Source organism: Kryptolebias marmoratus, linkage group LG22, assembly GCF_001649575.2.
Source record: "Kryptolebias marmoratus isolate JLee-2015 linkage group LG22, ASM164957v2, whole genome shotgun sequence".
NCBI classification, from domain to species: domain Eukaryota; kingdom Metazoa; phylum Chordata; class Actinopteri; order Cyprinodontiformes; family Rivulidae; genus Kryptolebias; species Kryptolebias marmoratus.
In genome coordinates, this window is record NC_051451.1 from 21498499 (window position 1) to 21517313 (window position 18815).

At 40.7% G+C, this 18815-nt stretch overlaps 1 protein-coding gene across 2 annotated transcripts; it reads right to left on the bottom strand.

Moving 5' to 3' along the window:
• Positions 1-4007: 4007 nt before the first annotated feature.
• On the bottom strand, positions 4008-18780 carry trim8a (tripartite motif containing 8a). 2 transcript variants are annotated; one of them, XM_037973621.1, is made up of 7 exons: positions 18414-18780; positions 15731-16327; positions 9130-9225; positions 8648-8881; positions 7980-8011; positions 6254-6369; positions 4008-6103 (listed from the first exon to the last, which is right to left on the bottom strand). In XM_037973621.1, the coding sequence occupies exons 2-7, from the start codon at positions 16298-16300 to the stop codon at positions 5454-5456; spliced, it is 1698 nt and encodes a 565-aa protein (XP_037829549.1). In that variant the 5' UTR covers positions 16301-16327; positions 18414-18780; the 3' UTR covers positions 4008-5453. The 2 variants fall into 2 exon arrangements, with proteins under 2 accessions (XP_037829549.1, XP_017268209.1); XM_017412720.3 differs by having other exon boundaries at positions 18410-18779.
• Positions 18781-18815: the final 35 nt, after the last annotated feature.

Sequence of the window (18815 nt, forward strand, 5' to 3'; positions counted from 1 at the left end):
TTTTTTTTTTGGTGCAGGAGAACAGAGCAGCAATTTAAGGTCTACTGATATATGAAGGAGCTGCAGATGGTAATAATATTAGCCACTTAACTATTTCAGAATTACATTTTCCAAAGCCAGCCTCCTGATTCAGTGGCTGACACTGGAGGGGCGGAGCAGAAGGTTCTTGTTTTGACCCACACAGGTGAAGCTAAAGCCAGTTTCCATAGAACCGAGGCAAATTTGACCCTGACCACATTGTACCATGGAGAAAAAAAAAATCTTGACTGAGGAGATACATTTGGCGTGCATAAAAGTTTAAAATTTCACTACTTTCATGCAGTTTTGGAGCAGCCAAAGCAAAATCTAACAAGCAGTTAAATTTGCAAAAACATTACCTGTAGTGTCTCAAACCATTTTCTTTTGACAAATTATAATATACTCGATTTCTATAATTGTATATAAATGAACTTTCTTTAATTTTATCTCGAGCAGTGAGGTTGGTAAGTCTGTATAAATGATAAAGTTTAATTTCTTATATAAATGAACCTTCATATTTTTATGTCTTAGTATTGGCTTCAGCATTTATACCAACATTGAATATAGATGTTGTTTATAGGTTAGTGGGTGCCCAAAACCTTGATTATTAAAAGGATTTTTGCATCCTATACTTGCATACAGAACAGAGCAGTGTCCTCTAAGTGTGTAAATAAAACACTAGGTTAGCTAGGCCTTTAATTTCCAAAAGCTTTTAGAAGAAGTCCCGACTCAATGAGGCTGACATGGAGCAGAATCGTCAATAAACCAGTTTCCAATCAGATGTTGTGAAGCTGCAGTTTGCATTATTTCTGTGAGAAGAATGAGCGGACACAACGAAGGAAAAGGCTGAAGTAAATACAGGAAGAGAGCAAGAAAAAAAAGAGAAGTTATTTTGTCAATCTAAAGCTCTCCCAGCTCACAGTAAGCAGTTCTTTACAGTAAGAGGTTCAGCTGTAGACCTGCAAGGGAGGAGGGGGGTATGATCATCTGAATCACTGTGTGGAAGAGACCATCCGCTCGCTGCATCAGAATGCTGCAACTTTGTGCGCACAGCATCTCCTCCTCCACTGAATCACACTCGACTGGAGTCATGTGACGGCTTGCAGATCAATGTGCAACAATCCTCCGGCTAATTAATGTCACCTTCACTGAGAGCAGGTGCTGTTGCTTCTAATTTTCTGACTCATAAACCACATCCAGCTGGCATACAGTAGGCCCGAAAAGGGGGTTTAGGGGAATGTTTACACTGCTTTTATTGGGTGTAAGGATTTTATGGTCCAGCGTTTGTGTCCTCATATTCTCGTGGAGGTTACATCTGCGTTCATGCCTAAGATAATCTGCATCCCAAATGTGTGTTTAGTTAATTAGGTTTACTCAGATTCAAAAGTTCGTAGATCTGAAGTGTCTGCTCCCCTTGTAGTTTATGTAATACCTGCCTATTTCTGCAGCCTTGGTTTACCTGCTCTCCTCTTCCTGCTTGTTTCATTTATCTGCATTGTTTTAAATGTTGCCCGTTTCCCTTCAGCTGAAACTTGACAGAGGACCGGTTCATGTTACGAATGATTTCCATGAACAAAAATAGACCTGGAGATCAATAAATGTTGGCCATGGATCTTTGTCTTTGATGTTTGTGCACTCCCTGTGAGTGTGTGGAGGTGTGTGTTGCTATTCTGGATTAAAGTTTTGGCACACATTTCAAAGGCTTTATCAGATGAGGGTTATAATTCTGAATGGCTGATGAATTTCCACCCTGAATGCATTATGCTGCTTATATCCATGTTCCTGCCAGTGTCACTGGGAGGACTGTGTGTGTGTAGGTGTGTGTGTGTGTGTCCTGACTGAAAACATTAACACTGTAATGCTTCAGTATCAGCCACTCCTACAATCCGTTGCTAAACTCAGCAAACAGCTGCACAACCTGAAAGCTGTGCAAACGGATTGCGCCTCTGTCAATAACATCGATCAAAGATCTGACTTGCAGAGAAAACTTCACCCCCCCCTAACAAACTTCAGCTGTTAGATACATCATCAGCATTCATTTTTCTTTGATTTAGTGAACTTTGCAGAGCTGTAAAATGAACTGAAACCATAAAATCATAAATAAACAGCTGATTGTCCTTTGCAAATGCATCTAAAATGAGGACACACATAGCTCTGAAAAGGCACACACCTGTGTAAATAAGGCTCCGCAGTTCACACTGCATGTCAGCTTAAAAAAAAACTTCAGTGATAAATAACGTCCTCGAGCTTGGAGGGAAGCTGAAGGAAAAACATCACTGAGGCTGTGAGTGTTCCCAGGAGAACTCGGTAATGGAGTTTGCCACCCTTCTAACACTAGTTGTCTCATTCTCCTCATACCCCCACCCACCCTCGCCTTTATCCCACCACTCATTCTTTCTCCCACTCATGCATTCATTTCCACGCTTCAACTCATCCTCACCTCATTCAGCCATCTCTGTATCCATTAATTCACTCCTATTTTTCTCCTTTTCAGGGATCATCCTTGGGGGCTCCCAGAGGAGCCGAATCAGAGGACTTTTATATTCATTTTACATACTTCAGCTCCTCATCAAAGCAAAAACTCCCACTTTGGTAGCATGATCCTTGCTATTAAATTACTCGTTTAAACACAATTTAACAAAACTGGTCATTGAGAAGTGTTAATAACAGTTTCAATACGTATCACATAAGAATACTTCTGCTCTATTTCGGTTTTCTTCTGAACTAAAACCTGCTTAGTTATACGTTTTTATCTTATCTTATCTTATCTTGAATAAATGTCCCCTTTTCCTCAGACATTAAAACAATAAACCACAAAGATGAAAAGAAAGTTGAGTCAAAAACTGATTTTCCGAACTACTAAAACTCTTATGTTTCGTAGCGAATTGCACTGTTAATGTAAAAACACAGTAGTGGTAGCATCATGCTTTAAAGATCCTTTGCTGCTACAGAGAAAGTGAAAGTGGTTTGATCTGAAGGCAGGATGAACTCCAGTGAAAATATGCAGAGAAATGTGTGAAGACGGAGACCTAACGTTCAACGTGACTGAGCTTCAAAGGACAGGAGAGTGGAAAACATTTAATACAAAAGCAAATCTTCTCAGCAAGAACAATCTGGGTCTGATTTTACAGCTGCTTTGTTTCTTTAAAAGAGACAGTACACATTATCAAGAGTTCATTGTGTAAAGATGCCATTCTTAGCCATGAAGGCTAATTTTTCTGCCATCCCTGGCAGATTTATGGCAAAAAAAAGTGAAAGAATAAACTGCAAGACCCACAAACTACCAAAGCACGGGATTCGTAAAATTTAAAGTTTGATTTTAAAAACAGAATCACGCAAAAACGTAAAAGCTATTTCATTTTATATCAATTTTAAATCTGAATAAATGAAACACTTTTCCTTGTCTTCACTTACTGTTGATGAATAAAAAAATATTTCAGTTTTATGTCTGAAAAGTCAGGCCATCTTACGTCCTCTTTCCTGTAAAACACCCTCTTTTAGTTTAGCTTGTTGTTCAAATACAAACATAAAAAAATAATAACGGACGTTGCAAACATACAAGAATATCAAAACTGAATGACATTAAATACGAAGTGAAAATTTGAGACAAAAGAGTGGTGCCCACCTTTACCTCCTCAACTTCCTGAAGCCCTGACAAAAGCACACAAACAACAGCTGCACACACACACACACACACACCACTGGGCCATGTCCTGCTGTAGGCAGGGCAGGTTGTACTCGTACATATACAGCTCACACACACCTGCCACAACAGAGCCCAGCTGTCGGTGCGTCACCCTTTACCTTAAACATACCCTGACTGAGTACACACACACACACACACACACACACTGAGCCTTAAAGGGCTGATTGTGCACCGACACCTGAGCACACAAGAGTAAAATGAGACAACACACAAATAATTGTAATTTTTCTCTCATTTGAAATGTTGTACAATAAGATAAATGTGACTTTAAATATTTTACAAATTAGGAGCCTGATACGACTTTCCACTGATAAACTAATAGTTTGGCTTCCTTAGAATATCTGCTTTATGTTTTATTAGAGAAACAGTGTATAAGACTCTTAACAGCGTACTTCAGCTTACACACACACGCATCAGATTGCTCTGCTGTAATTAAATCTCACCTCCTTTTTCTGGCTGCAGTTTTTCTGGAAATGCTAGAAGAGCTGGGCATATAGAAAAAAAGTGAACTAACGTAATGACAAATAAAAACCCAGGAGGGCAGGCAGATTTTATAGCTGATAAATAAATGATAAGCCGCACTCGCTTTGCCCCCGACCCTTCACTGTTCTCCCTTTTTTCAAGCCCGACTTTGCCCCCCAGCTCGCTCGCCGTCCTATTGTGGGGGAGGGGGCACGGTGAAAAGTAAATGAGTGACAGATAAGTAGATGACTCTGCAATCCCAGCCCTCATTAAAACTCTGCGCTTATATCATCCGCAGCGCCAACCCTCCTCATCCATTTCCAGCCCTGGCAAATGATACCCCGAGAGAGGAAGGGAGGAGAGGGGGGAGGAGCAGAGAGGGAGGAGGCGCTGCTCATCAGTTATTCCTGTTCTCTGACCTAACCTGACAACCAGCTCCAATAATGAGACAAAGAGGGATGAGACAGAGAGTTTTTGCCAGAGACCAGGATGTTGACAAGGAAGTGAACTGTCCTAAATTGGCAGATAATGGGCCTGCTGCGGGCCAAACTGTAACAAATCATTGTTCAAACCTCCTTTGCCCTGTTCTGAGACACACAGCACATCTCTAACAAGTGGCCATTCAGTCTTTTTTCTCATTTTACAAGCAAAAGCGCAATAATATGCAAGAACAGATAAAAAAATACTGTAAATCACAGCTTAAAATACAACAAAGGAGCTTTTTAATATCCTTATTTATTCAACATCTTTTGGTTTATTCATATTTTTCTATAAAAAATACATGAAAAACTGCCAAGCATTTGGAGTCAAAGGGTTTTTCCTAAAGCCGCGTGGACTTCCGACTGCAGGGAGAGGTTCCCTGCACGATTTCAGCTGCAAACAGGAAATAATCGAGCGCTAAGAAATTGCAAGTACAGTAAGAGTGTTTTAACAGTCTTTTTAGGCACTAAGATCCCAGATGGAGGACGCGTCACTTCTTTCGCCAGGACTTGAATGGATTTAAGATTAAAATATTTCATTAGCACTTTAAGTGGAACTGAAATGAAAGTTAAATAAAAACGACAAAGTTGCAGTATGTTTGAGCGTTACTAGTGTTATTGCGATCGATGGGCTACAACGGTTTCTACAAGTGCTGTCAAACAGACAAAAAAAACTCATAACGGACTGTCAGAGACATGATCTGGAAACGAAAACAAACAATCAAAAAGCTTGCATGAAAAAATTGATGCCAGTTTGGATACTGGAACTGAAGAAACACTGATTCTGGTTACTTGGTCCCGTAATGCTTGGTTGAGGATTGGCCGTACAGGCCGTAGAAGTCGGCGTGCCTGGCGGTCTGCGATGCCTCCATCAGCCCCCTCATGGGGAAATGCTGCAGTGGTTGAGTCGCAGGAAGCGGGCCGTGTGGGGCAAACTCCTGAGAGGTCATGGAGGGGAAGGAGTCTGACTCCGAGTACGGAGGCTGGGCGCGAGCAGCGGGGCCTCTGGAGCAGCAGCAGTTATTCAGAGTGCACATCAGTACTTTCCTCCCTTCGTACATGGCTTGTTGTGAGGGTCCTCCACCGGGAAAGTGGGAGGACGGGAATAAGTTTCCTGAGTGGTGGCTTGAGCTGGACCCCAGACCCACCATGTGATGGGCCGCCGAGTCCAAGAGGCGACTGGAGGAGTAAGGATTCTGGGGGAGGACTTCTGAGGAATACACAGATGACGCATGGTGAGTTTGGTCAGTCATGAAGGCCTTTTTGCTGCCGTAGAGCAGGGACTGAGGATCCTGGGAGCTGGAGTTTTCTGTGTTACTCTCCAGGAAAGCCATGCTGTATTTTCTCTTCTGTAGTCCTGAACCTGTCCCCAGCTGGGAGTCAGCAGAGCTGCCGTGAGACTGGACGATCTCAAGAACAGGCGCTTCATTAAATGGTTCTGACAATGAAAAATGTTGAGTTTAATGATGGCGAGGAGGGGTAAGGCAGGGTTGAGACAGAAAAAAAAAGATGACAATTAATTCTGACCACATTCTTATATCGCTACACAAGTCTAATCCTGAGTTATTCGCGTTTTTTTCTCTCCTACCTTCAAGCATTTTTCGCAAGTTCTTCTCCCTGGTTGACAGGTCGGAGAGGAAATGGTGGGAGTTGAGCTGGCCCACCCTGATTACGGGGATGGCACCACTTAGGTGTGAGTTTGACCTACAACAAGACACACAAGCGCAACTAAGCCCACATTCAAGCTGTTTGGAGAGAGGAAACCCAGCTGGTCTACACAGTCAGTGAGTTTCAAACTTCACTCAAGTCTAAAAGGGTTAACTGTAGACAAATAAAGGACTTAGTTTATGAATAAAGTTATTTTAAATAAAAAAAAACAAACAGACAAACTGTATATTATATATACAGTAGAGGAGCTCCCATTAGCCCAGTAAATAAAATCAGAGCATCCTACATTCTTTGCTCATCGGGGTTTACAACTATTATTAAAATAGGATTAATAAAAATGAAAAATAACAAAAATTATATACTATAATAATTCTTTCCATTGAGTTTTAAACTAAGATCTTCTTATGCTGAGAAATAACAGCATCATAGATGCTTTGGTTAAAAGTAGAAAAACATTTTTATGAACGAATGTAATGTGCCATTTCACTCAATATTACAACGTCTTCTATGAGCTGCTAACACTCAAAGCATGTGTTGGGAACGACCCTCAGCTACTACCACAGCAAATCTGACCACCATCTGTAACGTTGACTGACTTAAAGCCATGTTTGTGCTTTCTAAAGTCAGCTGACTGTGGCAAACATCCTAAATTAGGTTGAATCTGTTGAAGACTTATATCCAGTGGTTATTTTTCTAAAAGTTTCATTTCAATCTCTCCAGTGGTTCAGGAGATATTTTGCTGACAGACAGGACAGGGTTGCCTTCAGTAGGTAATGGTAGAATTTTAAACAAAGAACTTGCATGATGGGTTAGCGCTCAAAGCACGTGTAGGTGATCACTCATCTGTTTCCAAACCAAATTTTTTCTTTTTTTTTTTTTTTTTTTTTTAAGTGGAGCAAAAGCTAAAAGGAAAATAGACGTTGAGGCGATTTTTAAAGTGTTTAAGGAGGGCAATTTTTTTTTTTTTAAATCGCCTGACTTTCACCTTTTGGTGGTGGGCAAAAAGAAATTCTCAGACTTCGTGCTGCAGCTCATTTATAGGGTGAATATCTTGTTGGATGATTCGAGATTTGATCCTCAGCCTTTCCTGGGCATGACGCTGCGTCTCCACATTGCTATCAATAGGCCTATTAGTGTGTATTAACTTGTAGAGAATCTAAATGTAACCAAAGCCTTCAAAAGAAATGTTCAGACCAAGCAAACAGGTCAGCCCTGTCTCCTCCCTTTGCTATGGGACTGAAGAATACAACCTCAGATCTTATCTAGTCTTATTTGTCTCTTTAAAGAGGAGTTTGAAAACTAAAACTCTGAGGTTTCTGCTTTCAGTGAAGTAATGCAAAAGTAAATAAATCTGAATCAAATCAGACTGAGAGCGATTTTCATTCATTTTAAGTAACAGGACAGTGTTTACCATGGATCAGTAATACGTTCAAGTCTTTGGTCCAATTTTTCCAAGTAAATATCACAAGATTTGTCAGGCTAATGTCCAGTTAGGAGCATTTGCTGAATTAAATGCTCCTCTTTTTATACATTTTTCAACAGGAGGAAGTGAACAACAAGAGATTTAGTTGAAAACATTCATCAAAACAGGTGAATAATTAAACAGGTATATGGAAGCCAAACAGCTTTCCTGTAAAGAGACTTACCTGTCCACTAGCAGCTGGTAAGGTTTCGTGTTCTGAAACAGACAATTAGATGAGTGAGTCATTAAACACAGACAGATCCAATGAGGAGAAATGTTCTGCGGGGGTCTGTCTTTTCCTGTGTTTTTGTCTTTATCTAATTACTTCTGCATACTTTGAGCTATTTTAGCCAGTCTTATATCAAAGCGTTCAGCTCATTCAGGAGATGGGTGCTGGGACTTTTAGTTTTTGTAACTTAAATACATTTCAAAATATTTAACTTAATTTTTACTAATATTTTCGCCATAGAAATGCATTGAGATCTCTTTAATTCCTTCAGAAACATTGTTCTCTTTCAAATCTGCTTATCCATTCTTGCTCTATTTTTGTTTTATTATGCTACTTTTAGCTACTGTTCTGCTCCTTTTAATTTGCATTTTGCTATGTTTAGCCATTTGCTAGCCTTTTGCTACTTTTAGCATTAACAGCTTAGTTTCAGCTTCTTCAGCATATTTCAGCAGTCATTCAGCTCTCAGCATTCACGTCATTTCTGCTAAAAACAATTAAATTTCTCTAATTTTATGTAGTTTTCTGATTGTAAAAGCAAAGTGTTGATTCTGCAGGTGTGAATATTGTAGAAACGTGAACTAATACTGTACATGTAGAGGGACTGATAAAAAGAAGAGTTGCACCTTCATGGAGTTTATATCCTCCGCTCTTTGGAGGAACATGTGCACTGAGCTCAGGAGCTTTTCTGCTTCCTGCCGCTTCTCGTTGAGCTGCAGAACCTGCTGGGAGTTCTTCCTCACATACATGATGTAAGTGCTCTCCAGCATCTGCATGGCCTCCGCCTGGTTTGCTTCGAGCAGCGCCCGCATCCTCTGATATTGCGCCTTGACGCGCTCCTTCAGCTCGGATACAGCCTCCTGAGGAGGAAAAGACGGTCACACGCAGGCACATGTGCAAAAACAGAAGTACAGAGTTAAACAGAGGGCTAGTTCACCAGACAACCGCATGCACCTTTCTGATCCAAATTTAGAGGCTGGGGATTTGTTTTTTTAATTTCCCAAGAATGAAAACAGTAGAGTAACTTAAACATATCAGACACAATTTTATCTCAGTGAAGAAAAAAAAAAAAAGTTCATAAGTGAGCCTCCAACTCGTTGCCCTTTACCTTCATAAGGGTCTTGTCTGACTCCAGCTTGCTGAGCTGCCCATCGATGTTCTGAACACGACGATCCAGTTTGTCTTGTTGACTCATTAGCGTGGCCTGTGACGAGACGGCACGGATTAGGCAGTTGAACCACAACAAGATATACGAAAATCACAAAGACAAAATAAGCTCCGACTCTGCTGCGTGACCTCAGCAAACAGGCAGCTTCTCCCCACTTCCTCCACAACTCTGATTAGACGGAGGAAACGACAGCTGCCAGCGACAAGCATGTACAATTATCCATTAGGGGGGCCGCCAGTAAAGGCAAAACACGGTCGCACAAAACTGGGTCTGATTGCTGCTATGTTTGTCAGGAACCATGCGGCATTAAAGCGCGGCCCGTTTGTTGTCAATCAAAAGTCAAAGAGAGCGCCAGCAGACACAATTCTACATTTACAGCAGGAGATAAAAATCAATCTGTAGTCACTAACTGACTCTGCGACTACAGCTATGAACAGGGGAGGTCAGGAACACTTTTTAATAAACTGTTTCTTCATGGGAACTGTGCCCGCATAAGAAAAACCTTGCTGTCATGGCAACAAAGCCCAGTCTATGTATTTATATGTCAGAGCTACTTTGTATGTGAGGGAGCATAAAGGCACCACCTCGTTCTATTTATTTTATTTTATTTTACCACATGCATCGCTCCCCTTAGTTTCCACTGGCCTCCGTGTCATTGACAGTTTGACATGTCTGTGTGCACAACGTCAGGGGCTGCACTTCCCCACCCCACCCACCCCGCTTCCCAGGAGCGCTCATGAGGGATTCGAGAGCAAAGGAGCTGGTTGCACATGCCAAACAAAAGACGAAAGAAGTGAAAAAGACGGGAAGAAAGTGGAAGCATAGGAAAAAAATTAAACAACAACAACAACTTTGAAGCAAGCAAAAAAAAAAAGAGGAAAGGGGAGAGTGAGGACATTCTTGCAGCCTCTTGAGGGAGTTTCAGGGTTTTCACATTAAAGTATCTGAGCAACAGCTCACTTCAGCTGTTGACATGTTAAGAGGATGCTGCAGCAAACAGAGAAAACGGTTTAACTCGTCTCAAAGCAGCAAAACAACAAAACAAAACAACTGCATATTCTGTTAGTTTCACTGCAGCCAGCGGACACTTTTCACAGGGAAAAAAGGAGCAAAATTTCTTGTTTTTAAAGAAGACAGAAACTTGGATTGTAGTTCAGACTTTAGGCTATTAAAAGATGTTTAATAAAAAGTATTTTAAAAAACATGTTTAGGAGAGATTAAGAATTTAAAAATATAATAAAAAGGACAAAAGCAAACTTTGAACTCTATCCATCCATCGCCTTTGGCAACTATCACAGCTTGTAAAAGTTCTTTGTAGCATCTGTGAATATTTCAGTTCTTACATCTGGGATTTTTATTTTATTTTACCCCCAAAACACTTTCTGATTCTCAGATTTTCAGATTGTTTTGCAACTTTATTTTTTTTAACTTCAGATTCTGGGAACAAACTTTGATGAGGAGTGAGTTGATTTTAGCTTCATTGTTCTGGAGCAGAAATCTCCTTTTTCACCTTCAGCTCGTTTTTAGACTGTTCCATGTTTGTTTTTGTTTGGTCTAAGCTGTGTTTAAATGAATTACTTCTTAACTTTATCAGTGAAATATTCCAGGAGCCACTGTCTGAAACAGTCTCACATTATGATAGACCTGCCCCCGTGCTCAACCGTTCTTTCTGCACCCAATTTTTTCATCAAACTAACTTTTTCCTTCTGACATTTGTCTATGAAGGTTATATTTATGCACAACAGAGCAGTACGCCATCTCTACAAAGTCTTGTAAATGTTCCTAAAGCTTTTATATAAATATTTTTCAGTCAAAAGACATTTTTATTGGCTTTAATAATAATAATAATAATAATAATATAACCTTCAGTTAGATCCTTTTTCTTAATCACTTTGTAAATCCAGTGAACTGTTATATAAAAGGCTTTCCAGCGGTGTAGACATAGATTATTTTAATTTTGAAAATGCAAGACATCTGCTTCGAAGAACCCTCGGCAGCTGATTGCTGAGACAATGTTTGATGAATCATTTAGGGCCTTAAAGTTTGCATCACATCGCCATGATTGTAAACAAGCCCTGCAAGCTAATTATGAACAGACGTCATCCACTTATCCTTTTATAACCTATATAAATCTTTTCATCTTCTGCTCATTTTTTTTACTCAAAGTAACAGAAATTCTGGCTAAATTTTGCATCATCAAGGCTGAATTTAAAAGCTCTGCGCTGCAGAAAATGTCGCTGATGAGAGAGGTCCAAATCAGCGAAGTCACCATGAATTCATAAAAAAAACATCTAAATTATCTAAGAAATCTGAAAAGGTTCTCTTGAATCGACAAAAATGTGATAAATCTCTCTGGATTTGTTTCCATACCCCTCTCACATTACACACAGTCAGCAGAGCCATTGGTAATTGGAAAAAAAGATTGATCAGCTCAGCTTTATATTAAAAAAAAATACATTTCAGATAATTTATTATGCGGTAATTGATTGCCACTGCAGATTTATTTATTTTAACTGATGCCACAACGGAAATAAATTTGGGTCCCATTTTATGAGATGTGGTACTGAGCCTAAAAAAAGTCATTCAAAATAAATGTCTAGTTCAAGTGTTGGACTCATAGGGTACCTGACTGCTGGTAGCCAAAAGTGTGTCCATGTTAGGGTAGCTATGAATGTTAACAAATTATTTTTTATGATTTTACTTGAAAATATTAGATTCTGTGTAAATATCAGTGTGATACACACAAAAATGAACTAAATGATGCACTAAAGTCAAATATTTTTAAATATGTTATACTTTTCATACAATCCAACAACTTTATTTTCTTTATTAGCTACTGTTACACTCAAAAAAATAATTTTATAAATTAACAAAAAGTGTAATATATATTCACTCAATGTTAGGGTTTTCTTTCAAGCTCATCCAGTTCTGTTGTTGTATTTGGTTTTATTTGGGCTTGATTTTATAAGGATATTTTTTCGGGCTGAATCTGATATATTTTAACTGTGTGAGTCAAACAAATGATTTCTTTTTATAGCCAGATTTAACTGAATTCAAACTACATAAGTGATATACTTCAGAGAACAAGCCTTTGTGCTGCCTGTGTCCATCTTAGTGGACAGGGTTTAGTAACATTAGTCTCAACAAAAGATGGGCATTTTAAGCAAAAACACTCTTTGAATTCTACAGCAGTTATTTGATTTATATTCAACTATTTGACCCACCACCTGTCCCATTCCTCTGGTCCTGTTCCCCCCGTCCAGCTGCCAGCCACCGCACCAAACACAAGTCCAACCTGCAGCAATTTATCCTTCTCACAACACATTAATATGACACAAGTGTCTGCACAACAAACTGTTTAACAAGCACTAATCTCAGCTGCCACTTTATGATTTAAAACCACTGACTGTTTCATGAACTTGCAGTGAATTAAAGGTTAAAGGTTCTAATGAAACAGAAACTTTGCTGGGGGTCTTTATATTCTGTTATTTACCCCGGTCCAATGGATCAACATGGAGGCGGATGCACGTATCCTGACAGTAAAGCTGAGCTCACCCATGACTATAGTTTCCACTTTATAATCCTTTCAAAGTAAACTATGATGGCAGACACTGGGACACTCCGACTTGTTTTTTTTTTTTTTTTTTTGGTGGCAATTGAGATGATTGCATTAATTCTTCAAATTCACCCATTTTTAACTAGACTGCCATTTCACTGCCATCCCTACCTGACAGCAGTGGTTTTCTACTAAACCTGAAAAAATACAGACTGTATATTGATTTATTTACAAGTAATTTAAAAAACAATCCAGTTAAGTTGAGAACCAACAAAAGGAGAGAAGTTGAGTCAACATTTTAAATTTTCTTTTTGAGCCAACCCATGTTGCTTTGAAACAACAGAAATTCCTAATTCTGAAAGAAATCAATATAACATTGTAAACAAATCTTATGTTTATTTTTTTTATTCAACAAGGTATTTTTAAATATTAGCCTTGTGCAACCAACAAGAATAACTCATTAACCAAACCTAAACTCAATACGGTTCCGTTATGCGAACACATTTATATGTAGGTCGATCAAACATGTGCCGTAGTTTGTTGCTTTTGAGTGTAAAAGATATCAGTAAATGTTTATTTTCTTTAGTAAACCCTATGAAACACGGATCCAATGGCTGTCTGTCACATTTCCACATCTCTGATGATGGACTGGCAGCGAGTATGCTCAAAAACGATGAAAGTGGCTCCGACAAAAAACCCACACATGTACCGCATCTCAACATCTCATTTACGCAAGAGGCCATTTCAGCCAAAAATACACCTCTTTAAACAACCTGAGATTACCCGTAACAGCTGACTTTACCTCTAGTTTATTACAGTTTTCCACAAACAGCTTTCAGTATGCTGGTATTAATCATCATTACCACAGTTTATATTTTCAGTGTGAATGTTGTATTGACAAAACAGGAAAGAAAACTTGTCTTATGGTAAATGCTGGTTCTACGTCATGGCAGAAAGCTTTTCTTTGCCCCCACTCCCTCCGTGGTTCATCAGTCATATCTTTCTAGCTTTAGTCATGGTTCCTCCTATTCTTTTTTGTCTCATTATATGCCTGAGACAGCACAAGGGCGCTGAGGCAGCACGGCACCATGAAAGCCCACTTTTATCGAGCTTAAATCTGCCTATGATCACTTTCAGCGCTGTCCTATTTAGGCATCTAGACTCCAGCAGGTTGCCAGGAAGCTCATGTTTAAATGAGGAGCCTCGAGCTCAATGAACAGAGAGCCTCTTTCACAATCAACTGACAACTATTGCCTATTTCTGATGTCAATGGGCTGCCCTCAGCATTCTGGGGAACTGACTCACTCCAGCCAAGACAGAAGAAAATGCAAACAGCAGAGCCTCCATGAGCGACGGTTTCCTGCAGAGGTGCCTGAGAAAACCAAGGTGAGATTGTGTGGGAGGGGTCCTCCTCCTCCGCTTGTCCCAGGGATGACATTACTGTTATATTACTCTTCCTGTCTAATCTTAAAATTACCAGTGAGCCTGCGGAAAGTTACTGTAAAAATCTCCTCTGAGAGCCAAAGATAACCAAAGATATGAACGCACTCTTGGTAGGTTTTTTTTTTCTTTCTTCCCCCCCTTTTTTGTTTGTCCCAAAAGCAACAAGAGTGCAGCCAGGGGAATTTAAAATGCTTTTACCAAAATAGACCACAGCTCTGTCAAGGAGAAAGACCTCTCAGTAAGTAATGACAAGAAGCCACTTCGGCCTCAAATTACTTTAACAAATGACCGAGCACCGAGGAAGCCTAACTTTTTGGCTGCTACAGAAATTAAAGTGCACTCTGAGTGCGAGGACCCGAGCGTGGACTGTGTTAATTTGAGAAGAGCCAGGATGTGTTTCACCCTGGGAATATACGATTGGGAAAGAACAGAAAGATGGGTGGGTGGGTGGGTGTGCATGCAAGTGTGCAAAGGGAGCAGCTGTGGAAAGGGCTGAACAGACATCTTTTGTCCCAATAATAGCTCCGAAGCAGGGAAACAATTTGAATCGAAGACTTCAGCCGATGCAATCTCCTCTGGAAAAGGAAAATGTGCCCGAAATTTTCCCCGTCTGAAATAAAGCCATGACTATCAATAAGACAGCAACACAGCAGATGCTAAAACTAATTAGATTCTCACTCCCATCCCCTCATCAGTAGGGAGGACCGTGAAAGAAGTGCGCATGAAGCAGCGTGGGTGGTTGATACCTTTCAACTTATATTAGACTTGTGAAAGGAGAGCAAGTGCAGAGCAGAGAAAAATAACATCCCAGCTACGCTCGCTGCCTTATGCAGGACACAAAACAAACTATTACTCACTTGTTGCCAATTTCTTGTCATATAAACACATTCTATAAGCATCTGGTTCCCACCTTTCTGTCTTCTTCTCTAAGTAGTTCCCAGAACTGACTTTCAAAGCATTTAGAGTTGCTCAAATGCTGATTTGTGCATAATTTCCTATAAAAAAAAACAACAACCCTCATTTAGAATTGGAGCCTAAAGTAAATCCCACGTGGAACCACTCCCGCTGCACAGGGGTCATCACTTCCGGTGGGTGCAGACTGCATGGCTGCACTTACCCGAGGGCACCGCACCGCTAATGGAAAGGCGTGGCTGTCTCAAGTGGGCGGCGGGATCAAGGTTAAAAGCTGCGTGTGACGTACGCGCGCTCGTGTGTGTTGGTACACTTTCATCCACCTAAAAAGGGACGACTTTCGCCTGTCCGGTCCCTTCTCGTCAGATGAGATTTAAAAAAGAAACCGGAGACAGGATATCTTTAAAGACTACTGAAGTGAAAGAAATTTCTGCTGCCTTCAGATTCTAAGAAATACCCAGAGAGCACATCTTTTTTTTTTTTTTTCCAACGTTATTTTCCTTTCAGTTTTGAATCTGAAGTGAAGTATATGAGAGCAGGTGCTTCATAAGCTATTATACTGTTTAATACACTTCTAATTTCTACATTTTAAAGCTAACAATTGTGGTGGTGTAGATGGAAGCTTCGTACCTGGGTTTGAACTTGTTGTTGGTCCACCGCACACACTGTGTGTCTTTGGTTAGTGCAGTGGGAGATGCAGCAGAACGGACACAGAGCCACCTGCTCTTCCTCACAGTGCAGCAGCCTGTATTCCTCATGACTGGGGCAGGTCCAGGCGCTCAGCTCCTCGATGTCAACCAACAGGTGTCCCGGCGCCGCGCACGGCTGCTGGAGATGAGTCTGGATGTGGGTTTGGCAGCAGGGCTCCTTGCAGCGCAGACACACTTTCCTCACAGGCAGCGGGGGGCCCCGTCTGCAGAGCACACAGTGCAGCACCACGGGGACTTTGTCGGTGTTCAGAGCGTTAAAGCGCTTCACTATGCTGGCGAGCTTGAAGTTCTTCTCTAGTGTGGGCTTCTGGTCGTAGTCATGGTTGCACTCGGGGCAGCGGACCGCCGCGTTGTCTTTGGCCCAGGCCTCGGAGATGCAACCTTTGCAGAAGTTGTGCTTGCATGGCAACTGGATTGGCTCATCGAAAACATTCAGACAGATGGGGCAGAGGAGTTCCTCTTCAAAGCAGTTTTTCCAGCTTGCATCCATGACTTCAGTTAGACTGATGGCGTATGACTAAAAAACAAAAAGAAAAAAGAACAATGGTAAAAATTAGTTTCTAAACTTTTAACAGGTTGTGAAACAGATTGCTGTACTTAAACTGGAAAATGGCAGAGAAAGATGAGTCAACCCAAAAGGAAGTTCATGTTCTGGCCTTTGACTCAGCTGCAATCTTGGTTCCAACCACTTAATTCATGATTTTCCTGCCTGGCTAGTGGGTTGGAATAATGGGAATCTGCATTGATCATAAATAGGAAAAGTACCTAGAAATCCATTTGTCACCCAGTTTACTTTCTATTTCACAGATAGTCCAGCTTTATTTAGAGCTTTTGCTTCAATAAAAGCTGCCTGATTCACCTGAAGGTGCTCAAAGCTTCTTTTAACAACATGCCAAAAATCAACCAGTTCGATTCGTCAGCCCATCCTTTTTATTTTTTTATTTTTTTCACCAGCAAAATGCTGAACTGGTAATGACAATATATTTTTCTGCAGTAAAAAAGTTCTGTAACTAGTTATTTAATAAGAAGCAACTGAGTAATATTATTCTAACCACTGCAAGTTTCATCACAGAACATTTGCTGAAGGTTTCATGGCGAATTTCTAAAAATATGTCAAAAATTATGCCAAGTTTTGTGACGAATTACAACCTTTTACCTTGTTCAACGGAAATTTAGGACATTATATATCCCCAAGTTTTCAATTTTAAAACAGTTTTAATCAAGATACATGATCTTGGTATCATTTGGAAGCTCTTTTAAAGCTCTTTCAACTTGTTTTAACATGTTTCAACTTATTTGAAATTTTTGTTAAGGTACTCATCACAAAGTCATTAAGATTATATTGACTTATGTTTTTTTCTCTCACATCGATGGTTAACGTGTTCTCAAATGAAAAATGTGGAAGCAGAATTTGTGACCAGCCGTCAAGCGCCACTTTGTTTTATCCACACTGTAAATGATTTTTGTTGTTTTAACAACAGAACTGCTGATTCCCCCCTCAGCAGTTCTTTACTGTTAAAGCAACGTGGAGGAAGTTGCTGTAGAGCTGCTGGTTTTCACGGTAAAAATCGCTGTAGTCACAACAGTGCTGCTACGGTAATATTGCTGTAAATTTAAAATGCATTCTGGGAAAATCTCAGGCTACTGTAAATCCAAAACACAGCAATGCTGGCTTACTGTAAAATAGCCCTCCACCTTGAACCCAAAGACTTCATGATTTCAAAGTAATACTTTATGTTTTTTATTATATTAACTTTAGGGTATGAAATGGTATTGCATGTATATATTTGATCATATTTTGCAGCCACTCAGGGCACACTGAGGAGCGTGGCTGTCTTACAGGCGGATCAGCCGACTGCGAACACCTGCTTCATCTGGTAAGTGGTTAATTCAGCTGTAGCAGTTACCATGACTGTAGTTAGTTTTACTGTGGAATGGAAACCGGCAGCTAATTGTTGCCAGTAACGTACAGCTACCAAACGACATATTTGTTTACAGTGTAGGAAACAGTAGAAGTGACTGAAAATAGGTCAGCAATGGAAGACGGTTTTGACGTGCATTTAAAACTCAGATTGGTTGATAGTGTTTTGTTTACGTTGGGCGCGTACCTGCATTTCAGAATTGCATCTGGAAAACTACTGGAGTGAACTCTTTCAAACTGCACCACGATATAGTTCAGGGAAACCATTTTTATTTTTAAAGGTTTGGTTTCAGTTTGCAATGAGTGCCTTTAATGCGTGGTCTTTCAGGGAGTTCACATAAATCAAATCTCAGCTTTTCAAGCAGTAAAAAGATAGCAAAATACGTTTTTTTCTTAAGATATATATAAATTAGATTTAGGTAGTGAAAGTATTCAACCTGAATTTTGATAAGTAGTCTAATGGTTGGCTTAAATATTTAGAGAACAAGACGATACATGCTGTGCCGTTTTGAAAGCGAGTGACAACTTGCAACAGAAAATTTGACTCTTCCTCTGTGAGTGTTACGCTGTTTGAACCACACACACACACACACACACACTCCTCCGCTGTTAAATAAACATTAAAGCAGTCCACTGAGGCGCACACGGTATATTTGAAGAGAAGGGAGCCGACGTTACCAACTATTTATTTCCCATGTCGCCGGCAGACTCCGGTGCAGCTAGAATAAAGCCGTGGAGCAGCTTGTCATCCAGCCCGCCGTGAGCTCCAGCTCCTCCGGTGTGGATTACAGCCGTCCGTCCGTCCGACGCAGCGCCTCGTCGCGCGGCTGTGAAGGACTCCCGGGGCGCCCTTCTTCTTCTTCTTCTTCTTCTACGGGTTCGCTCCGCTCTTTCGCTTGTCCCCTCCCAGAAACTCCCGGGAGTTGCGAGCTTACTGGAAGTGGAGGCAGGTCCGCGGCCGGTCGGAAGGGAGAGCGCAGCGGCTTCTTCCACACACCGAGTCCTGCCAGCCCAGCTCCTCCAACATAACGTGACCCGACACGGAGTTGACACACAGACTGGGAGGAGCCGAGGGGGAGGAGGG